This window comes from Coturnix japonica, chromosome 1 (genome assembly GCF_001577835.2).
Source record: "Coturnix japonica isolate 7356 chromosome 1, Coturnix japonica 2.1, whole genome shotgun sequence".
Lineage (NCBI taxonomy): Eukaryota > Metazoa > Chordata > Aves > Galliformes > Phasianidae > Coturnix > Coturnix japonica.
In genome coordinates, this window is record NC_029516.1 from 49612680 (window position 1) to 49633692 (window position 21013).

The 21013-nt window shown below is 37.3% G+C and overlaps 1 protein-coding gene across 5 annotated transcripts in view; it reads right to left on the reverse strand.

Annotated features, from left to right (window-relative positions):
• WASHC4 (WASH complex subunit 4) overlaps positions 1 to 21013 on the reverse strand; it is a 39260-nt gene that overhangs the window by 9446 nt on the left and 8801 nt on the right. For all 5 annotated transcript variants that reach the window (XM_015864213.2, XM_015864205.2, XM_015864196.2 and 2 more), the window contains 20 exons: positions 19042 to 19124; positions 17719 to 17761; positions 17057 to 17160; positions 16310 to 16430; positions 15109 to 15232; positions 14881 to 15008; positions 13638 to 13798; positions 11906 to 12032; positions 11276 to 11401; positions 10657 to 10764; positions 9508 to 9654; positions 9285 to 9364; positions 8156 to 8261; positions 7332 to 7448; positions 6468 to 6636; positions 6165 to 6319; positions 5004 to 5078; positions 4112 to 4216; positions 1793 to 1927; positions 607 to 715 (listed from right to left, as the gene is read on the reverse strand). In XM_015864213.2, coding sequence (XP_015719699.1) covers positions 607 to 715; positions 1793 to 1927; positions 4112 to 4216; positions 5004 to 5078; positions 6165 to 6319; positions 6468 to 6636; positions 7332 to 7448; positions 8156 to 8261; positions 9285 to 9364; positions 9508 to 9654; positions 10657 to 10764; positions 11276 to 11401; positions 11906 to 12032; positions 13638 to 13798; positions 14881 to 15008; positions 15109 to 15232; positions 16310 to 16430; positions 17057 to 17160; positions 17719 to 17761; positions 19042 to 19124 — 2323 coding nt within the window. The remainder of the gene's footprint in view (positions 1 to 606; positions 716 to 1792; positions 1928 to 4111; positions 4217 to 5003; positions 5079 to 6164; positions 6320 to 6467; positions 6637 to 7331; positions 7449 to 8155; positions 8262 to 9284; positions 9365 to 9507; positions 9655 to 10656; positions 10765 to 11275; positions 11402 to 11905; positions 12033 to 13637; positions 13799 to 14880; positions 15009 to 15108; positions 15233 to 16309; positions 16431 to 17056; positions 17161 to 17718; positions 17762 to 19041; positions 19125 to 21013) is intronic.

Sequence of the window (21013 nt, forward strand, 5' to 3'; positions counted from 1 at the left end):
CTAATGTCCAGCCTGAATCTCCCCTGGCACAGCTTAAAACCATTCCCTCTAGTTCTATCACTCATTACATGAGAGAAGAGGCCAACCCCCAGCTCACTACAACCTCCCTTCAGGAAGTTATAGAGAGCTGTGTTGAGTTTATTTGCATTACAGCCTAAGGACCAAATTCTTTCTATCAGGCACATTAAGCACTTTCAAGTTCTGCTAAGCCCTACACATCTATAGTATCCACGGCCAAAAATGCTATCACAGTATTATGCCTAACTTAAACTTACTTCAGTGGGTATACAGCCTCTGCCTGACAAATATGAGGTTTAGTTTTGTTTTCTGGGAAACATACTTAACCTGGATAGAAATCACTTCCATAGTAAAGAGAAAAGACTAAAGGAAACAGGCTTCTATGCAAGTTGTAGATGAAGAGATGCAAGACCTATTTCTGTGTAATTAGATGAGACTCTTTTTCCCAGGTTACAGGTGCAGTACATTCCCTCTGACTAGATTTGAATCTAGGTTTTAGCTTGTGCTGAGAGTTCAGTTAATGGACAGTGAAGCCTAGTATTTCCATTTATTAACATTCATAACGTTTTCATAGATAATATTTCATACCAATTTGACTTATGAGTTGTCTGAACTGGTCAAGGTAGCTCTGGCCATCCGGAGTTATTCCAAGTTTTCTGATGCCTCGGTTGAATTTATCTGCTCTTTCAAATGGATACTAGAAAAATATATTAATTTGTAAAAAACTGTCAGAATTGGTTATCTGTAAAAAGTCTATTTTTTTCATCATGTCAATACATTTGTATTTACAGTGTATTCCATTCCCACACCATAGCGTCAGCTTGGTTATTTATTTTTTAATTATACACATATCCATCCCTAACAGTCCATAAAAATCATTGGACTACATCCCTTCTATAATCTGTAGAACGGAACAGAATCATTGCTGTGAATAAGAAAGTACTCCCAGAAGAAATAAGCATCCAACACTCAATGAGCCTGACGCCTTATTCTACTGAAGAACACAGCATCTCATATTTCTAAGAAATCAGTTCTTCAGCATAGAAAGTTAGCCTCTACTACCCCACATCTTGACATATTTGAATAAATGCTACGTCTTCACATCACCTTGAATTCTGATAATTGTTGACCATCACTTGAATCTCAAGTTTAGGGTCCTCCAACAGACTATAAGTGCATCAAATCATTGCTTTCAAGTCATTGACAAAATTATTCCTGCCAGTTCCACAGCAAACAAAATAAACATGGAGAAAATAGAATGAAAGAAAACCAACCCAAACGTGGAAATTCAAAACACTCAATTTTGTAAGGAATTTTTTTTTTTTTTTGTCATTTTGTCTGGAAACATATGAATAAATAATACGAAAGTTCTCAAACGTTACAGCTCAGTGTACCTTTAGGCATGTGACACCAGCTGTAAGGGTGGATAATATAAAGATGTTAACCAAGATGGCGGTAAATAGTCAAAGGTTATTAGCAAAGGAAAACTCACCAATGTCGATGCCTTGACCGGAAAGCTGAGGCAGTCTCCACTGGGGAGCAGTCTCCAAGAGATTCTGCCTTAGTGGTGGTCAGCCCTTAAATGAGGTCTCAGAGGAGGTGGAGTTGAAGTCCACCCCTTCTGGGAGCACAGCTAGATTACTCTCACCTGTGCTCCCGCAGCTGACCCAACACTTGCCTCAGCTAATTAATCAGAGGTTCAAGCTGTGATTTCCCATACACCAGCACTACTTTTTTTGGCAGGTTACTCACAAGTCTTCAAAAATTACTGTACCTTGTGATCATTTTGATCCTTGACTTCCCTGAAGAATCGGATGTCTTTGATAAGCCTGGATTTGATATGTTCATCATACATGAACTGGCTAAAAATATAAAACTTTTTCCTCAAAAACTGGTAAGTGAAGTTGACCTGGAATAAAATAAACAGTCAAACCAAGAAAGTTGTAAAGTATCTGCATCTCTAGCGACCTCTGCTTCATGGCTTACAAAGTAACTTGAACTCATGATAACTAACTTTAAAGAAAGGAAACTTGTCAATTTATTTCAATCTACTATTCTCAGTTTAACTTTCTAATTTCACTGATGTAAAAGAAAGAGGAAAAAAAAAGAACAACTCCTGTAAGGCCTACTCTTCCAGGAAGGGCAGAGGGACCAGAAACACATCAGCTATTTCAAGTTTGATGACCTCTCCACACAGTCGACTATTTTATGTCTGGTATATCCTGCAACTGTCCTTTTGAAACAATACAAACATCTGAAGTTGAAAAGGGCATCACATGTGCTCAATGTCTTCATTCAAGTCATGGAATCCGTACAAACACCTTTGACAGAACTTTCCGCTTCCTCAATGTTTTCTAAAGTACTCCACCACAAAATAGAGCACGCTTTCACCACATATATCTCAATTACTTCTCGTGTCTGCATAAACAGATTTACTGGTGATCAGAAGTTAATAAAACACCAAAATCTGCATCACTAAGAAATGAATGAAGTAACAAGACAGTTTTTCGAGTGACAAAAGCACCCAGGATTAACTATTTCACAAACAAAATCATTCACAGAATAGAGCAAAGGAAGTTACTTCTCACAGTGCAAAGAAGCACGAAAACCTTATGCCCCTAACCTCTTGCATAGCTTGTGCCATGCTCAAGGTTTGGTTTCAGTGATCACAGATAAACCTTTGAGAAACCAGTCTCTTGAGAGCTGATGGGATTCACATGGCCACAAGGATGAAGAGCACATTTGTCAACAAGTGGACAGGCTTGTAAGGAGTGCTTTGAACTAAGCTAAAAAGGGGAAGGAGGTGAAGCTTTGAGCAACAGTTAAGAGGCTTTGGATGCTAATGTACTAGGAACCAACAGGGAAAAACTTGTAAATATCTTAGAGGAATTCTGGCTTGCTCCTTTAACAACAGGATACAGCTGACAGCCTAACAGAAGCACTTCCATACCAACACACACAGCATCAGTAACAAACAAGGGGAGCTAGAAGACACTGTAACTAAAAAGCTATGATCTAATTGCTGTAATTGAAGTCTGGCCAGACAAATCCTGCAACAACTGAAGCACTACAATTCAGGACCACATACTGTTCAGAAGGGACAGGAAGGAAGGAGACGTGATGAGATTGCCTACTTCTTTTTTGAGTAAAAGGCAAATGCATTTCACAGAATTTGCAAAGCAGCAGTGAACTGTTGAGAACTTAGAGCTGAAAATCTGAGGGCAAGCCAAAGGAAACATCATAGACAGTGCTCAATACAGGCTGCACTATCAAGAGGAGGATGTTGACAAAGCTTTCTCACATCAGCTACAGAAGTATCACACTTGCAGGCTCTGATCCTTCTCAAATACCAAAATTATTCCAGTATCTGCTGGAAAAGCAGTACAGCAAGCTATTTCCAGGAGGCTCATGGAGCAGGTCCTGAATACTTTCTTAATCCAGGAGATAGCCCAACCAGAAGAGAAACAACATTGGACCCACTGTTTACCAGCACAAATCAACTAATTAGAATAGTCAACATTGGCAGCTGTGTGGGCTTGCAATGATTGTGTCCTAGAGACATCATGGATCCTGAGGGTGATAGAGGCTAGGCAAAGAAAAATGACAATTCCACACTAACAAACTTGCAGTTTAAGGAATGAGTGGAAGGGAGTCCCTGGGAAACTGCCCTCAGGGATAAAGGAGCAGCAAGCTAGTCAGCTCTGGATATTTTACCTAGTGCACAAGAGCTCTTGATTCCCACAGATAAGAAACCAGGTAAGGAAGACAGGAGATCAACACGGCTACATAACGTCAAACTGAAGTTTGAGAAGCAAATGCACAGACAGTGAAACCATGGGATATTTTTCCTGGGACTAACATAGGAACACTGCCTGGATGTATAGGGATAGGATCAGGAACGTTACAGCACAGAGATGAAGTTGGCATGGAATGTCAGGAATAATAATATGCCACTAGGAAATGCAGGGGTTCAGCCTTCAGTGCTTCAACGCATTACTAATGAAATTTACCTGTACACTTTTTGTGCATTGTTAGAAGTGGTATTTAGGAAAGGCAAACAACAAAAACTACCAGCTATGCAATAAATACTCACTGTTGTGTTCATGATTCCTGTTCCATGAGTTCGAATTGAGTTAGCAACATGTCGAATATTGATAGTGTTCAAGTGTTTGTTGTTACTAGTTCTTTCAATGAAGATCTGGGATAGGGGGAGAAGAAAAAGTCATTTGTTATACCCAAAACTGACTGCAAAGAGTTAACAATCTAGGTAGGTCACATTCATTTTCTAAGAGCAGCTAGTAGGTGGTGATTAGGGAAATAACAAAGACAACAAAGCAAGCACACAATAAGCTTTGTCTGTTATGTTCCTCCAGTCTCTGGAACGCTATGATTCAACAAATCACAGGCAGATGCTTCATCTAACTCTCTTCTTTACTGAGACTATACTCCATTAAGTGGTCCAGACTCTTCTGACATTGTACTTTTGGTCCTACTATATATCATGGCAATGAGTTCCAACATCAAATTAAACAATGCCAGAGAAAGTACTACATTTCTTTAAAGCAGCTGCTTATTTTCACAGAGGATACCCTCACTCTCATGAGGAAAGCAGAGTTGTTCCCTGTACATATTCTTCATGTAATTCACTGCTTCACAACCCATCCTCTTATATCCTTTTTCCCCCCCCCCAAAAAAAATAATGTAATTCATGCAAACTTATATAGCAGAAAACCTGTCCTGCTGCAGCCCCCCAGCTTCAGAGTTTTTGACACTGAGTGATCTTACTGGCACACAATCAAAACATGTTTACTGAACATCTTCCAAGGTCTAGATAGAGTATCCCCAAAGATCTTCCAAAGCAGCAACAGCTACTGTGCAGTTTGTAACTACATACATTTAGCCTGGGTCGTGGGCTTATATGTACAATTTGCACTTGCCTTCAGCTGGAGCCAAATTCAGAAAAACAAGTATATAATGCATCTTACCTGATTATTCAGATTGTAGAGGTAGCGAGATACAAACACATGAATATTTCTCATGATTTCCAAAACATCCAGACCCTGAAACAACATTACACATTATGAATTTGTATCATGATAATCCTCAAGAACCACTGACACACCTAATCACAAGGACCTGAAAGCACTACTTCTGTAGTTACTTGAAAGCATTTTAGGAAGCAACATTTTCTGTTTTCAAACCAGAATCTCTCTACAATTCTCAAGTTCAGTGCCTCTAAGATGACGTGTGGAGGGAAAAAGAAAAAAAAAAAGGAAATTCAATTCTCATTTCAAATCTACATTTTTGCCCATTTCTGTTTCCAAATCCTTTTGAAATCAAGGGATCCAGAGCATGATCCCACAAACATAAGTTTATTTTAAAAATACCACTCTTCTCAGATTTCAGGTGTCCAGGTTTTTATGGACACAAAGATTTCTATAAAGACATAAGCAGCTAGCTACTGTTTGATGTCATTTCATCCAATATCTCTAGAATACTAAGTCTCACATTTTATATTTACAGTGTAAGCCTGAAAAACGTTTTGCTTGATAATCCCCTGAATAAACCCATTTTAGTATTGCTGTGCATAGAGAGGATACTGTTTAATCTACACATTTTCCAGTTGCGCCAATGATTGTGCCTGGATTTTAGGGGTTAGTCAAGTACACGTGCTTGCATGTGTATTTTTGTTTTGAAGTGAAGCTCATACAAACAATTGTATGAAACCAATGTTGTGAAATGACTCAACTCTTTACAGCTACATAATGAAGAAACATCATTGGCAACAGATACCAAAAGCAAAAGCCAGAAATAGAAATTATCATTCACAGCATTTTTGTACTAAGTAGCTATAAAAAAAGTAGTTCAGCACTGTCTTTCAATTCAGGAATGAAAAGCCAACTTGAGAAGTAGAGAAAGAAAAAAGAGGCTGTCACTCTAAGAGCTTTCGCTCAAATGAGAGAATGAAGCTAACTGTCTAAAACATCAAAAATATTGAACTTTGGAGGGAAAGGTCACTGGAAACAAATTGTACTTCTTTACTATCCACTCTATAAACAGTGAGTGCCCATACCATTGACTTGGTATTAAACAGTCTATATGACAGCTTAATGGAATAAATGATACTCATCATGCAGGCACTATACCTGTTCAAGAGTCTGACTGGGAAGATGTGCTTCAGTCATACTTAAACCATAGCGTTGAGTTGCTAGGTTTCTCATTTCACTGTAGGTAGCCCAGTCATGTAGAGCCACAGTTGTTAAGTTGTAGAAGGTCTTGTCCAAATAGTGAGTTACATGAGCTGTAATCACATAAATAAAATGATGACCTAAAAATCATCCTTTCAATTTAGCTACAGAAGCAAGAAAAAGAAACGTAAAAAGAGATACTAAACCAAAGCATAGCAGAGATGAAAGTAAAGGGATTGGGAATGTGTACAAATGGCTTACCTTTTATATCAATGAATCGATTGAAAAAACGTATTGGGTTGAGAAAGAAGAAGTGAGCTAGATCCTTCATACCAACTCTGAAGGGATTTCTGTCATCCAACTTTAGGTGTGTATGAACTGACAAGCGCAGGTCCTTCTCTATCTCTTTACATAATTTGTCCAGCAAGTGCTACTCAGAGACATAAAATTAAAAAATAATTAAAGAAAAATTGTTCAGTCTTTTGAGAACTGACATCTCCATTCAAATAGTCTCAATCTTTGTCTCATCTTAAGCCAAGAGATTTAGGGCTATTATCCAGATAGTCAGACCGCATTCAGCAATTTGGCCTGACTTTCTGCAGAATACATAACATTTGCTTTTGAAGTAGCCAAAAAAAAAAGTGGTTCAGAGGTTAAAACCTAAAACTTGGGAAATCTGAACTCACATTCGCTCTCTGTCAAACATTCTTTATAATTCTAGATTAGTCACTAAATAAGTCACTCACATTCATAGTGCCGCTACTACTAAAAGCCAGGAATATATGCTAAGGAAAGTAGTACACTTTAGGCATCCACACAAGCAGAAGCTGATCCGAGGAACTGCACTTCTCTGCCTGCACAGTGGAAACTCACTCAGATTTTGCCAGTTTATGTAATTTAGAAGGCAGCATTTTCAAGTTCCTGAACAACACAGATACCACTAATAATATGTTGTAAACATTCAAGATAATAATTGATCGTTATCTCAGTTACTGAAATACTTCACACCACCTCAAGGTTGCTAAGATTTTTTTATACAGTACATCAGGCCTGGTACAGTTGATGCTGGTCTAAAAGACATTCTAAACACAGTGCTGCCTTTCATTTCCTTTTCAAATTAATTACCTCATTGAGCACTTCCATGATTTCTTTGTCATAGCACTCCAGAAGCACCTCATAAGATTCCAAGTGTCTTGCATGCATCATAGCAGGAACACAATCCCTCAGTGCACTAAACATATACTGAGAAAAAGAAACTTACATGCTTAACTGACAGGTTGACAGGTGCATCAACACCTCAAATACTGAATGTTCAAAGCCAACAAACAATTCAAAGCCAACAGTACTCCCATTTTTATCAAAACAAGACTTCATTTACTTGTCCCCAATGCATCAACCTAAGGTACTTAGTTGCTCCTGATCTGCTCCCAGGAAGGTTGTAATTATTAGCAATTTAATCTTCAACAGTCTGTATTACAGCCTTACTATAACTGACCATGGCATGCACAAAAATGGATCAGATCACTGATATAGTACAACAAAGCATAATTCATTTCTACAGCAGGAACTTAATACTGCAGTGAGAGGAGAAATGAAGTGGAAGAAGGTGCAGGTCAATTATCCCAGGCTGTATTACAGAATATGGTGCCAAGTGTGAACAAAGGTTTAAAATGCTCAAGTCTAACAAAAAGTGTTAACTTCAAGTAATATAGAAAGACACTTAGACAAATTTTTAGAGCACTAACAGTGCTTTCTGGATTTGGAGCAAAAATTGCTTTTATGTCCTCTAGGTTGCAAAGGCATTTCTGTGTCATGAGTAACTCATCTAATTTTGCCTCTTTCCCCACCCCCCTCCCTCCTTCACTTGCACTATTTTCCTCAAGATTTGCAGACTACAACTTTTTCCACTCCTCCTTTGAATCCCTTCCACTACTAACATCATTACTTACATGAAGTCTAGCAGAATCAACTGCATTTTCATACACATCATCTAAATAGATTGGGAAGACTGCTCGATGCCAGTATAAGAAGCAACAGTCACATTGTCCTCGAACTCTAGAATACAAGATTACTCATTAGATGAAGAATTGGAACAAGTTGTTCTGCTAACACAGCAATATATATACTAGTGTGTTTAAGCTAAAAAAAAAAAAAAAACTCCTCTCCAAGCTGACATTTTTTGGGTTTTACAGTTATTTTAACATTCCAGGTACAATGTCCTTCAAAAGCCCTCGCGGAAAAAAAAAAAGAAAACAGAAATGCTGAGTACTATTAGTCTATTTACAAACAAAACATCTCATTTACAAAGTCCTAGTCAGTCTGTGAAAAAACTAAGCCTTACTTTACAGCAAAATTCTAAATAATTTTCTTATTGCGTGCAATTAGCAGCCTTGAAGCCTAACATACATTCTAAACTTCCTCTGTAGTCAAACAAAATCAGAAACAGGCCCTCTCTGATACAACTTGCACACAGTACTTACTCCATGATAAATTTATCCCATGAATCATCCACTGGAGGTCTCCATAAAATATACCTAAAATCATACCCATGGTAATAGAGCCACAGAACCGTGAGTGAATTAGCAGTCTGGTATAACCTCACAATAAATTCTTAAGGAAAGCTATCTGATGTCAAAAGTAGCTACAGCAAAATCATGTTAGAGAACTGACTACTTCAGTTTGCCTTATGGCCCAGGTAACAGTAGTTCTAAAAGCTACCAGATTCTACACATAAATGTACTTGCAATGCCATTTATGGTTATCAGGTGATTATAGCTTGAGTTAAGAGGAAGGCTTTAACTTTACATAAAGCCTAACCAGCTTCATGTCTTACAAAGTGACATAATTTCAAAACGATCAGAAGTACACTAACCTAGCCAGCCACAGTTAAGTAAAACACAACTTGTGTTCCAGACCCAAGGATTAACAAACTTCAGGTTTAATTCTATAATTCTTTCTGTGCATCCCTGGTCCACAGTATGCAAAAATCATGACCAGCATGCAGCCACCAGATTTTACAACCTGCAAAGCAAAGAGCCATCTCTCCCTGCCTTCTATGTATCGTATGTCACTGCCTACCTCTCTGTAAGTTCACTCATCAAGTCTAGTTTTTTCAGAACTAGCTGGAGGGGAAGGAGTTCTTCATCTTTGAAAGTTTTCTGTTCAAAAGAAAAAGGCAACAAGGTTACGTATATCTTTTTTGTAAGATACAACACTTGTTGTATCTTACAAAAGATGCTCATTTCCAACCTGCACATTTCTATGATTCTAAACAAAGGTCTTTAATAATAATGGCACTCACCATCTGTGTTCCCACACTTAATGCAAGGGAAACAATCAGTCGCCTCTGTTTTGTACTGGGCCCATTGAGGGTGTTCTCAGCCAACACCAAAGCAGAAAGGACATCCAAGCGTTGCTCGCTGTACTTTTTATCAGAAATGACTCTTTTCTTTATGACAGAAAGACACAGAAATTAAGAGAAAAATCATCTCGGCCCAACAGCAATAGCTTACCTGCGCTTTTCAAAGTTTAAGAATTTACCATGAATTGGGTACTTCTGACAACAAATTAGATTTTGTGAACAGAGCTGAGTCCAGACTCACATACTATCCACTCAGGGGTATTATTTAACTATAAACTTGAAATATGAGTGTGGGGATATAGTACAAAAATACCGTGTAAGCTGCACTGTGACTGTTTGATAATTTTTATTTTAAGGTACATTAGAAGTTTAATTTTCTAGCTGCTTTGAAGTTCAGAACTTCTTCAGCCATATAAATACTTACGTATGCGTCAAGCATATTCACATATCTTTACATATATATCAGCTTTTTATAAGTACTTATTCGAGAAGAACAGATGTCAGACAACCTGAGATAACAGCCAAATTTCAAACACATAAAACAATTTTCACAATTAAAGAAATCTACTGTTTAAATTGTAACCATTTTGTCTTACATTTGGCTGGTAACCAAAATGTGTGTTAAACTCATATCTTTCTATAAGGAAAATACGTACATATTATGTTGCATCACCACCAGAAGTTGTTCTGCCTCACTAAAAGGAGCAGAGAATTTATGCTCTTACAAGAGCCCTATAAGCCATCCTATCAACCACTGCTATTTCACTAAGTGAATAACGACTTCAGTAAATAAAAGCCTTCTGGCATTGATTTGTATCCAAATGCAAATGAGGATGCAGGAGTTGAAAGGAAGACAGGACTCCAACTGGGCAAAAAAAAACCAAACAAACAAACAACACAGACAGCCATCATCTGCATTACAGATTCCAGGATAAAACTCTGACTTAATAGAAAGCTTATTTATATACCTACAGGTTTTTCAAAACTAAAATACTTTCACTTGACATTAAGAACTTGACTTTCTTTAAAAAAAAAAAAAAAAGAGTTAGATAAATATAACAATTAATTATTAGAGCTGAGCTTACATACCTTGGCTACAGAAATGGAATGAAGAGCCTGATACTGCAGATGCTGAGAAATGTGCGTCACAGAATCTGCCACAACCATACTTCTTCGGTAAAACATGTGTTCTATTGCCTTAAATCAATGCCAAAACACAATAGTTGACGTAGTTATAAAAACTGTCACCTTCAGAATTCGCTTTTATGCTGGCTGATTCATCCACACACAGAGACTCTTGATGTATTGAAATATATTGTCAGCTGAAGTTGCAATTAACCCTCAGAAACAGAGAAAAATCAAGCCATACAAGAGCATAAAGAGGTTTTGTTTGTTTGTTTTGTGGTCATTTGTTTGAGTAATCCAGCTCTGCTCAACATAATTTTAGAAAGCAATTGCAAAACAGACTATTTCCTCTTGGAAAAAGGCTGAACAGAAAATGCCAACTAAAGAAGCTAGTTACAAGTTACATACATCAGTTCTGGTCTCCCGATCCTCCTGTATAAATCCAGTCTTGAAAAAGAAACCATGCAAAACTAATTCCTTGTTCAGGTTCCCTATTTCATCATTTCCATCCCCAACCTTTTTTCCCCCCCTTCTTTTTAAGTACACACAATACCCAATGAACATTTCTCAACCACTGATCTACCTTAAGAAGTTCCACAAGTCTGCACAGAGCTTTCACAGAGGTTTTGGTCATAGGTTTCTGCATTGACATGTAGAGATTCATTGTAGTTTTAATGATGGTGCTAAGACTGTATGCATAAAGAAAGCCCTAAAAATAAAGTAAGGACAGAAAAAAACATTATGTTTTTCCCCCCACTATATGATATTCATACACACCAGACAATTAAGCTTTTACCCATAACAGAGAACTCCCACCTGAGTAGGAAGCCTGGGATGGATCTTAAACCTGAAAGAAACCAAACCTGCCTAACAGTTACTAAATCATCTGATCATTAAACTTTCTAGAATCTTTCAAATTAGGCCTATGTCAGTAAATTAGTCAGTGAAACACTTTCCATTTCTCAAGTTAAGGGAAATACTTAAAAGTTTCACCACTGAATATTTAGTCAGATTTGCTTCTTCCATATGCCATATGGATATGGACTTTTTACAGGTTACCCTAAGTAGATCAAATAGGCATTTCAAGTTTTAGCTTAGTTCTTTTAACACAAATGAATACAGAACTTCAGTGATTTCTTCTTTTAACAGCTTAAACAAAAACCATCTGCTTTTTGTATCATCTTCTATATCAGCACATTCAAAGATTGCACACCTGAATGAAGACATTACAACGGTTAGAAAGATCTTCAGCAAACTTATCCATGCGTTGCTCTTTTGACAAGATAGACTCCATCTTTGTCATCCACGAGCTCACAAAGACATAATATGACTGCATATCTCTGGACAGGGAAACAAACAGACTGTTTAAGGAAGAGTATCAGAGTTTTCTATTTCCAAAGCCATAATTCCTCTATGGGAAATATACTGTAGGTTCAGTCCCCAGAGTACTAATTCTCTCAATTCCTGAAAGCATCTGAATCTCATTATAGCACACATTTCAGTGTGTTCATTACAGTGAATCTTTAATGATTCACATTACAGATAACAATTAGTTAAACTGTCCAGTATATGTGTGCAAGAATACACACAAGAGCCAAAATCTTCTATAATCTGTTCTTTCAAGAGAACAATGGCCCTCTAAGGAGTATGTACACTGAACATTTTTAAATATTAAATAAGGCTGCTAAAAATGCTTTTAAACACTAGCCAAAAAGTCCTCCTTGAGTTGCTAATTTTTCCCTCTAAACTGAAATTTTTATAATGTATCATAGCTTTTCACATCAACACCAGACTCCTGAAAAGCATACTTCTCCATAAGATAATCTTTAATATACTAGTTATAGGAAGAAGCAGACTGAGACATAAGTAAGACAGTAGTGAAAGAATAACATGCTCAAATACACGTAGACATGGAATTCAAAGAATGGCTTCATTTGGCAGCCACATTAAAAGCCCATCCAGTTACAGCCCCATGCCATGGTCAGGGCTGCCACACATCAGCTGAGGCTGGCCAGGGCTCCATCTAGCCTGGCCTTGAGTGCTTCCAGGGATGGGGCACCCAGTGCCAGTGTCTCACCACTCTGAGTAACGAACTTCTTCCTAACACCTAATTTAGCTTCCTCTCTTTTAGTTTAAAGTAATTTTTCCTCATCCTATTACTATGAGACTATGTAATAGCTATCCTTGCCTCCCCTCAACCCCTCCTCTCAAACCCACTTCTACACAAAGGGTCAGAAGGAAACCCATGAAATTCCAGTGTTTATTTCTGTTCCACCAACTGATTGCAATACAAACAAATCTTAGCCCTGTTATGTCCCTATTCAGTGCAGAGCATTCATTGTTCATAAGATGGACAATTCAAAAGTTTCAACCAAGCTTTACAAAAGATCTCTGGAATGAACTCTGAGGAAGAAATGACCTGTAAGTGACACATAGAGCACAAAAAAGAAACAGATTGACAAGCAGAATTTCACAGATCATTAAATAAGCTACTGAAGACATGAAGAAAATAAACGCTTGCAGAGAAAGCATCAGAGTAGAGAAAAATTCCCTCCGTAAATTACTTAACCTATATGGGACTAATGTTCATAAACAAATAGAAACCACAGAGCCTTAACAGAAAAAAAAGGAAAAGCTGCTCAGGCTACTAGACATTAATTTAGATAGAAGCTTAAAGTGTTAAAAAAAAAAGTTACCTGATAAAATCAAATACTTAAAACCATCAAGAACTTTGTGATTTAGGTCAAGTAATAACAGTTTCTCAGAGAACATGAAAGAAAGCTTAGCTCTGACCAATACTTTTCAAGCAGTAATGAAAGTGCACCAATCTTTTTCTAGCTAGTTAGTACACTAATGTGTTCTATAGTATTGCTAAGGTTAGTAAAGAATAAAAGAAAGCCATGTGTTTATACACAGCGCAACAAAGTAATATTTAGTTAGCATACTTGGTAAGTGACTGAGCCTTCTGCTGTAAGAAGTTTTCCCTTTGTGTTTTAATTGCATGGACACTTTTCTTGTCCAGAAGTTTGGCAGCCGCTGGTATCTTCTGAATCAGAAAGTTATCAGCAAACCAGATAATGTTTGCAGTTAATGTGATGGCTGGTACCTGGGGAAAAAAAAAACAACAAAAAAACAAAGTGGGGGGAAGGTTATATTAATAAGTGGAGGGAAAGGTAATAGCTGATAACCAGTTCCAAATTATCCTAAAAAGGGCAATGGAATGAGTAAGCATGCCTTTTTTTAACTGGATTGTGACCAAGGAGGATCAGGGCTTTTCCAAGTACTCCAGAAGGAGGGATTTGCTGGGTAAAGAACCTCCCCAAGTGGCAGCCAACCCTTAAATGAGGCTTTGGGAGGTGAATTGCTTTCACCTGTGCTTCCAGGGCTGGCTGTGTCCCTTCACCAGGTGCTCAATCATTGGTTCAGGCCGTGACTTAGCAATTCCCATACAAGAAGTAACAATGAACGTAAGTAATTACGCAAAAATCCTATGCCACTATGCAGAGGGTAAGACCTTTTACTTATTAAACATCTGCTTTTCATGCCTCTTGTGAACCACAACAGACAATTCAGTTTATTTTATATCTGCATAATCAGTTTCAAAGTATAAAATGACCATATTTTAAAAAGTCCTCAAAATATCCTCCCCCGAAAGTCCAGTAAGGACATTACAAGCAAAGCTGTTACCACACTCATTGTTCCCTCTACAGTGTTACAGAATTTAACCACTTCTTAATACTACCTGAAATGAAAAAGCCCTGATCACCTTTAATCCAGAGGGCTTTCAAAACATGCTTACCACCAAGCCAAATCCCAAAGCATTTATTCAGTCCCACAACATTCATACTTCAACCATCAACTGTTTGTCTTAATTGCCATATGACACTTGAGAATAAACATTTTAATGGTAATTTCAAGCTATTATACATTACCGCTTACTAAGTTAAAACACAAAGTGAGTGCACAGGTTTCAGAGCACAGGTTTCAGACCATCTTTTAAAACAAGAGAGAGAGGGGGAAGATCTTGTAAAAAGGCAAAGATTTGAAGTCTGTTCCCTGACTCGCTTTGGTAAACTATGTGTTCTTTCTGTTTCTTAAGCACACTACACAGCCAAGAAAATTAACCACTTCGTTTATATAGACTTTCCCTTTCCTCTTAATTATTAAGAAAAAGAGAAAAGCACTCACCTTTTTGCAGATATCCAACAACGACTTGTAAAATTTCTTGTCTATGGTCCGAAAAATCTGAAAATGCAGCACAAAGAGGCCACAGATGCCTACATATTTATCCCTCTGGTCAATTTCTGAAGGTTCACCTGCAGAAACATACACAAAAAACAAAGGAAGTCCTTTCAGAAGTGTACTCACACATTTAGAAACAGTGAACCTGACAGGAGAAACATCAGCTTGCATTACCAAGTTTGGCTTCAACATTTGCAAAGGCTGTGCGAAGAATATGAGCAAATTCTTCAGCAAACGTGCTATTTTTTGACACAGACACTCCACCATTTACAGAATCAAACTGTTGTTCTATACAGGCCTAAAGAAAAACAAACAAACAATGTTACAATGCCACGAATTTCAGACCGCAAAGGAAAAAAAAAAAAAATCTGCAAGGAGAATTATGCAAGGGTTCATTGCTTTATGTCATGTGGTGTTTATTTGAAGTTACAACCTTAAACTTCACGTAGATTTTTACATATGTTTAAATTATTTTGTATACTAAACCACGTAGAAAACATTAAAAGCCTCTCTTACACCCAGTATTAAAAAAAACCATAATGATTCAATATTTCTGCCACGGGGCACTTACAAAGAAATCACATGATGAGCTGCTAACAAGAAACCAGATATGCATTCATAGTAATATTTACATATGTCCGTTACCTAAACACCATATGTATGATGTGGATTGTGATCTGGTAGCATAGAAACACTCATAACCACACAGTAATCAAAATGCAAAAACATGAAGGTTTTAGACTGTTCATATAACTGTTATTATAATCTTCAATAGGATTTTATTTGAAAAATTTGTCACATATTTTAGTTAGGAAGGGTGTTGGCAGGACAGAAGAGTAAATGAATGAATAACAGAAATTAAACCTACAAAGAAGCTTTTGTATTAATGCAACATTACATTACGTGAAGATGGAAAAAAAAAAAACCAACACATAGTTACCAGCAGTATTCTTTGAAAGGAAAGGACAAATTATGTCTTATCACTTAGCAGTTTAACTCTAACTTGAATTCAGTGGACTTATATTAATCCTAACCACTATGAAAAACTCTGGATGAAAAAAGAATGTCCCTGAGAATACACAGCCCTAATGCCAAGTATTCTGTTTCTTTCATTCTGCAGAACAGCAAGCGTTAACTGCTACCACTCAAAGCCTGACACAACAGTTCTAGCACAAGGGAAGCAGAAGGAAGGATCTCACAATAGATCCGCTATCTGGAACAAACCAAGCCAAACAAACAACAACAAAAAATACACACACACACACACAAAAGAAAATACACATAGAAGCGTGATAACTCGTTTAAAGCTACACTATAAACAATCTTGCTTTTTATCAGTTTTCCCTATCACACTGGAGAACATTAATTTTGTTACCTGAAATATCATGCCATCAAGTAACTGGCATTCCAGTTTCAACAGCAACTTTTCAAATGGCTTCAGTTTATCTTCTTGAATTCCAAACTTGGAAGGGTTGTGATGGACAGATTTTAGCAGCCTGTAAGGATCAGACATAAAAAGAATTCAAGATGTACCGACAGTTTATTATATCCTACAATATTCTAATATCACTGTTCCGTGGAACAGGTTTTAATTGCCTGTGTCTCTGCCCAGCATCAACTCCAAAATTATTATTGAAAAAAAAAAAGTCTTTTTAAGCTTCTTACATTTAAACAACTACAATTTATTGAGGTTTTCACTGAAACTGCTCTTTTTCGACTGATTTAACAACCTACGTAATAGTTGATTCTTTACTTTAGATAATGTTCTTACTCAAATCTATCTGCCTTTGATCAGTATGGACATGAATGGTCTTAGGTCAGTTCTGTACAAAATTAGACTCCTTATAAATGCATTTTAAACCCCTTAAACCATTATTCTTTCTCAAGATACTTACCACATGCAGTTTCTGGAACAGCAAACGTAAAATTCAGCACTAAAAACTTACCTGTGCTGCTGGAAGAACAAAGTGGAAGCTTCACTCTGCTCATCACTGAGGTTTCTGTATAATGCTTGAGGCTAAATAATTCCATGTCCCCAAACTAACTTTTTTAGAAGAAGGCACATGCACATGCTTTTGTTTTTTACACCATGAGAGTATCTGTCACACCTTCAGAGACACACCTCTTGTACATTGTCCAGTGATCTTTTAGAGTGGCATGATTGTCAATTATTTCATCCAGAGTGATTAAGACTGTCAGTAGTTCTCCCAGATGCTCATACATTGCCTGTTTAAAGAAATAATGAGTTGTTTACTGAATGTGCTGCACTACATATAAAGTATCAGTTCTTTTTAATAGCCAACAAGGCATCAGGTAGAGAGTTAAATCAGATTTCCTGGTTGCTTAAATAATTATTATCATCTGTAATGGCAATCAAGGAAAAGTAGTTTGCATGCAAGCACCCCTCAGGTTCATCGATCTGATACTGAAGATAGGATTTTCAAGATTAGCTAAAAGCAAAAGCACATATTACACACAATAACAAAGCATACAAACACTTTTCAGCTAGGAAAGCCAGAGTCTGACAGGCACAAAGTAGCAGCCCTTTCCATGTAAAGGCTAGAAAAAGCTGATTAAGTAAATACAATCTGTAAAGGTAATTCCAGATTGAAAGTTGTACTCAAAACTCACTTTCTTGCTACTTTTCTCAAGGATACGACAAATATATTAATATTATAAATTAAATTTAATTATTTACTTAATTAAATTTAATTATTTGTAATATAAATATTACAAATATATTAACCACAAAAAAAAGCAAAAAGGCACAAAAGTTATTCCCACCTGAAAATGAATTCCTGACGTCTCTATAATTTTAGGTGCATTCCTGTAAATAAAACAAGTATTTTAACATATTTCCACTCCTTAGAACAGAGCATATTTACCTCCTCTGTACCAAAGTGGGTTTTTTTGTTGTTTCTTTGGGTACATTTCTTCACTTACACAGTAAATTCAGAAAATAAGATAAGCCTCCAAATATGATTAAAGCGTATGTGAAATACATGCCTTACGTTCAAATTTGGTACTGCAGTTTTGAATGTAAGGCATGTAACTGGTTTAAACAACTGATTTAATCCAGTGCACACGTACTAGCAACAATTCCCAAGTGAGTTATGCCAACAAATAGTCTTGACACAGTCCTGGGGCTCGAAAGTACTAAGTCACCTCACACATTCAACTAGGCTGGATGTGTAGCTTTTCTCTCTCAGCATTACACAGAAAGCCTATCTTGTGCTGCAGCGTAAGACAAAAATGAGAACAACCAATAAAACTGAGAATGAACCTATGTGGGGAGAAAAAAAAAAAAAGAGAGAACAGTAGGGCCCTTCATCTTTAGAGCTAAACTCAACAATTTGATTCAGGACTCATCTCTCCTTCGAGAAGAGCTAAGCACAACCACCCTCACTAGGCTCAACATTATGTGTTAAATCCATGATTGTTCTGTGAGGAACATATACCATGACTAGCAACATCAAAATAACCAGCAATTTCATCTGTAGTATGTTTTAGCCAAAGATTATAATTAATGTTGAATACTAAAGAATAAAACAGTGATCTCATGGATACCACTGATTAATTTGTGCAACTCACTTGGGGCTCTCTCAGTCATGCCAAAACATCAATGCATGCACAGAGGCATGAAGTCACATGGCAAGTGCATGCCATGTATCATTTGTTTGCCAGTATCAGTTCAACCACCAAGTTTAAGAAAATCATATATTTAAACTCTGGATTGTGAAAGTGATCTGATTTTTAAGCTCTGGAAGCTACTGATATCTACTATAGCAGTCAAAAGAAAGAATCTCTCAGAGGGAGACTGGAAGAATAGTAAGAGGATGTCCTGAACAGCAAGACTAAGAGCCTCTAATATCAGTCTATCTAAAAGAAAAAAACAACACAATACTTACATCTCATTAGTAAGAGCTTCAATTTTTCTGAAAATAAACTTTAAAACTGGGTAACAAAGCCCGGATTTGTGCAACAAAGTATCCTCCATATCTCTAGATTACAATATTCCAAGAATAATCAAGCCTTAGGCAGAACATTTATATTATGTACATTTTTCAACTACATAAAAAGTGATACAGCATCTCAGGGAATAATTACTTGTTGCTGGTGTAGAGAACAGCCAACTGATGCACTACATTCACCACCACTTCATAACATCGGGTAACAAAGCAAGACAGCTCCTGAAATACAAGAAAATAAAAAGCACGTATATATATATATATATAGCCTCTCATTATGCATAACATCATTACTGCTAAAATACAAAACATAAACCACTAAACTCGCAGCCTAAGTTGCAACTACAGCCCTAATCCAAGTCAGTGGGATGGGAAATATCATCCTAGCAATTAACAGGTCTAAAAAAGGATTTGAGACATTGAGAAGAGTCTTAACAACAGTGTCCAGGTACCTGTGGAGGGAATATCCACATATTCCTGAAAGCAAAGGCTATGTCTTTTCACACTAAATTCAAGAGTCACATTCCAGAAGCTGGTGATAGACAAATCCAAATTAGAAATTAACAAGAGGGGCCCATGCGTACTATAACAGTAATCAGCCACAGAATGCTGTCTCCAAATAAAAAAGATAAAAATAAGAGAATACTGCCTTTGAGGGGCATACTCAAGCAAAGCGGAACTCAAGCTCAGTTATATAGTAAAAGATGACTAAAAAGAGATCAACTCTGACCATAAAAAAAAATAAATGAATTTCTACAATGGATTTTAACAAGGTGCTCCTTGAGAAATGGGGTAAATGAATCTGAGTTTCCCTTAACCACACACATAATATTTGCTTATTATTTCATTCTGTAATCCCATCAGAGAGAAGCCTGCATGGGATGAGTTTGGCCAGTCAGCACACAGGTGGCTCCCAAGCAAAACAGCCCACGCAGGCTAGCAGCCAGCCTGCTGTTCTTGCCAGAAAATAGGCTAACAGCTGAATTCTGTCTTTCTCTCCATCAAAAATAGATCTTATTTGGGTTTCTGCCTTCCATTAGTCACCAGTTTCCACAAAACATAAAAGCATCTTTACTTATTATACTTGCATTGCTCTATCAAATGCAGCTGAAACCAGCCAACAGACTCCAGAAGAGCACATTAATAGACAACTGAGATCATGTTTCCTTAGGAAGGTGCACCAGCTGCCTCTTTAAAATTTCCAGGCAATGGTCCAATTTAACAGCATTTTATCAGCTACCTAATACAGACAATTGTCAGCTTGTTGGGGCTCTTCAAACACAGTCTTCTGCAAGATCAGCACTACCTAGTAGCATTTCATAGCATTAATTTGATTATTTGTTTAAATGTTTTTACATAGCAAATTTTAGTTGTAAAGAAAAGTATACTGACCGATGTGCAAAGAATATGTAACTCTTAAGTGCTAGTAAACCAGTAGGTTTGACTTATTAGATCTGTTGGAAGATCTAATATCTTTTGTAGTCTTTGTTCATGTTTTTACACTGCCCTTGGGAAAAAGTTGGCAACATTGACCTTAACAGCATTTTCCAGTCAATAGGCACATGTGAGTTACTGCTGAGTGGGTTCAGAACAACACAATAGTTGAAAAAGACACAAAGAGTTTTCCTCATACCTTTATCCAAACCAACATAGTGAGTACAGTAACCTTTCCTCTGGGACAATGTCCTGTGTCTGCCTGCTTTCCACGTTCAACATTCAACAAGCCATGGTAGGACATATACAAAGTGGGTCACAAGCAAGACTGCTATATTTGAGTGTGTTTATAGTAGAAATGCTACACAATAGGATATACCCATGTAAGGGTGGTTAATATAAAGATGTTAACCAAGATGGTGGTAAATAGTCAAAGGTTATTAGCAAGGGAAAACTCACCAATGTCAATGCCTTGACCAAAAAGCTGAGGCAGTCTCCACTGGGAGATGCTGCCTCAGTGGTGGTCAGCCCTTAAACGAGGTCTCAGAGGAGGTGGAGTCGAAGCCCACCCCCTTCTGTGAGCACAGCTAGATTACTCTCACCTGTGCCCCCGCAGCTGACCCAACACTTGCTTCAACTAATTAATCAGAGGTTCAAGCTGTGATTTCCCATACACT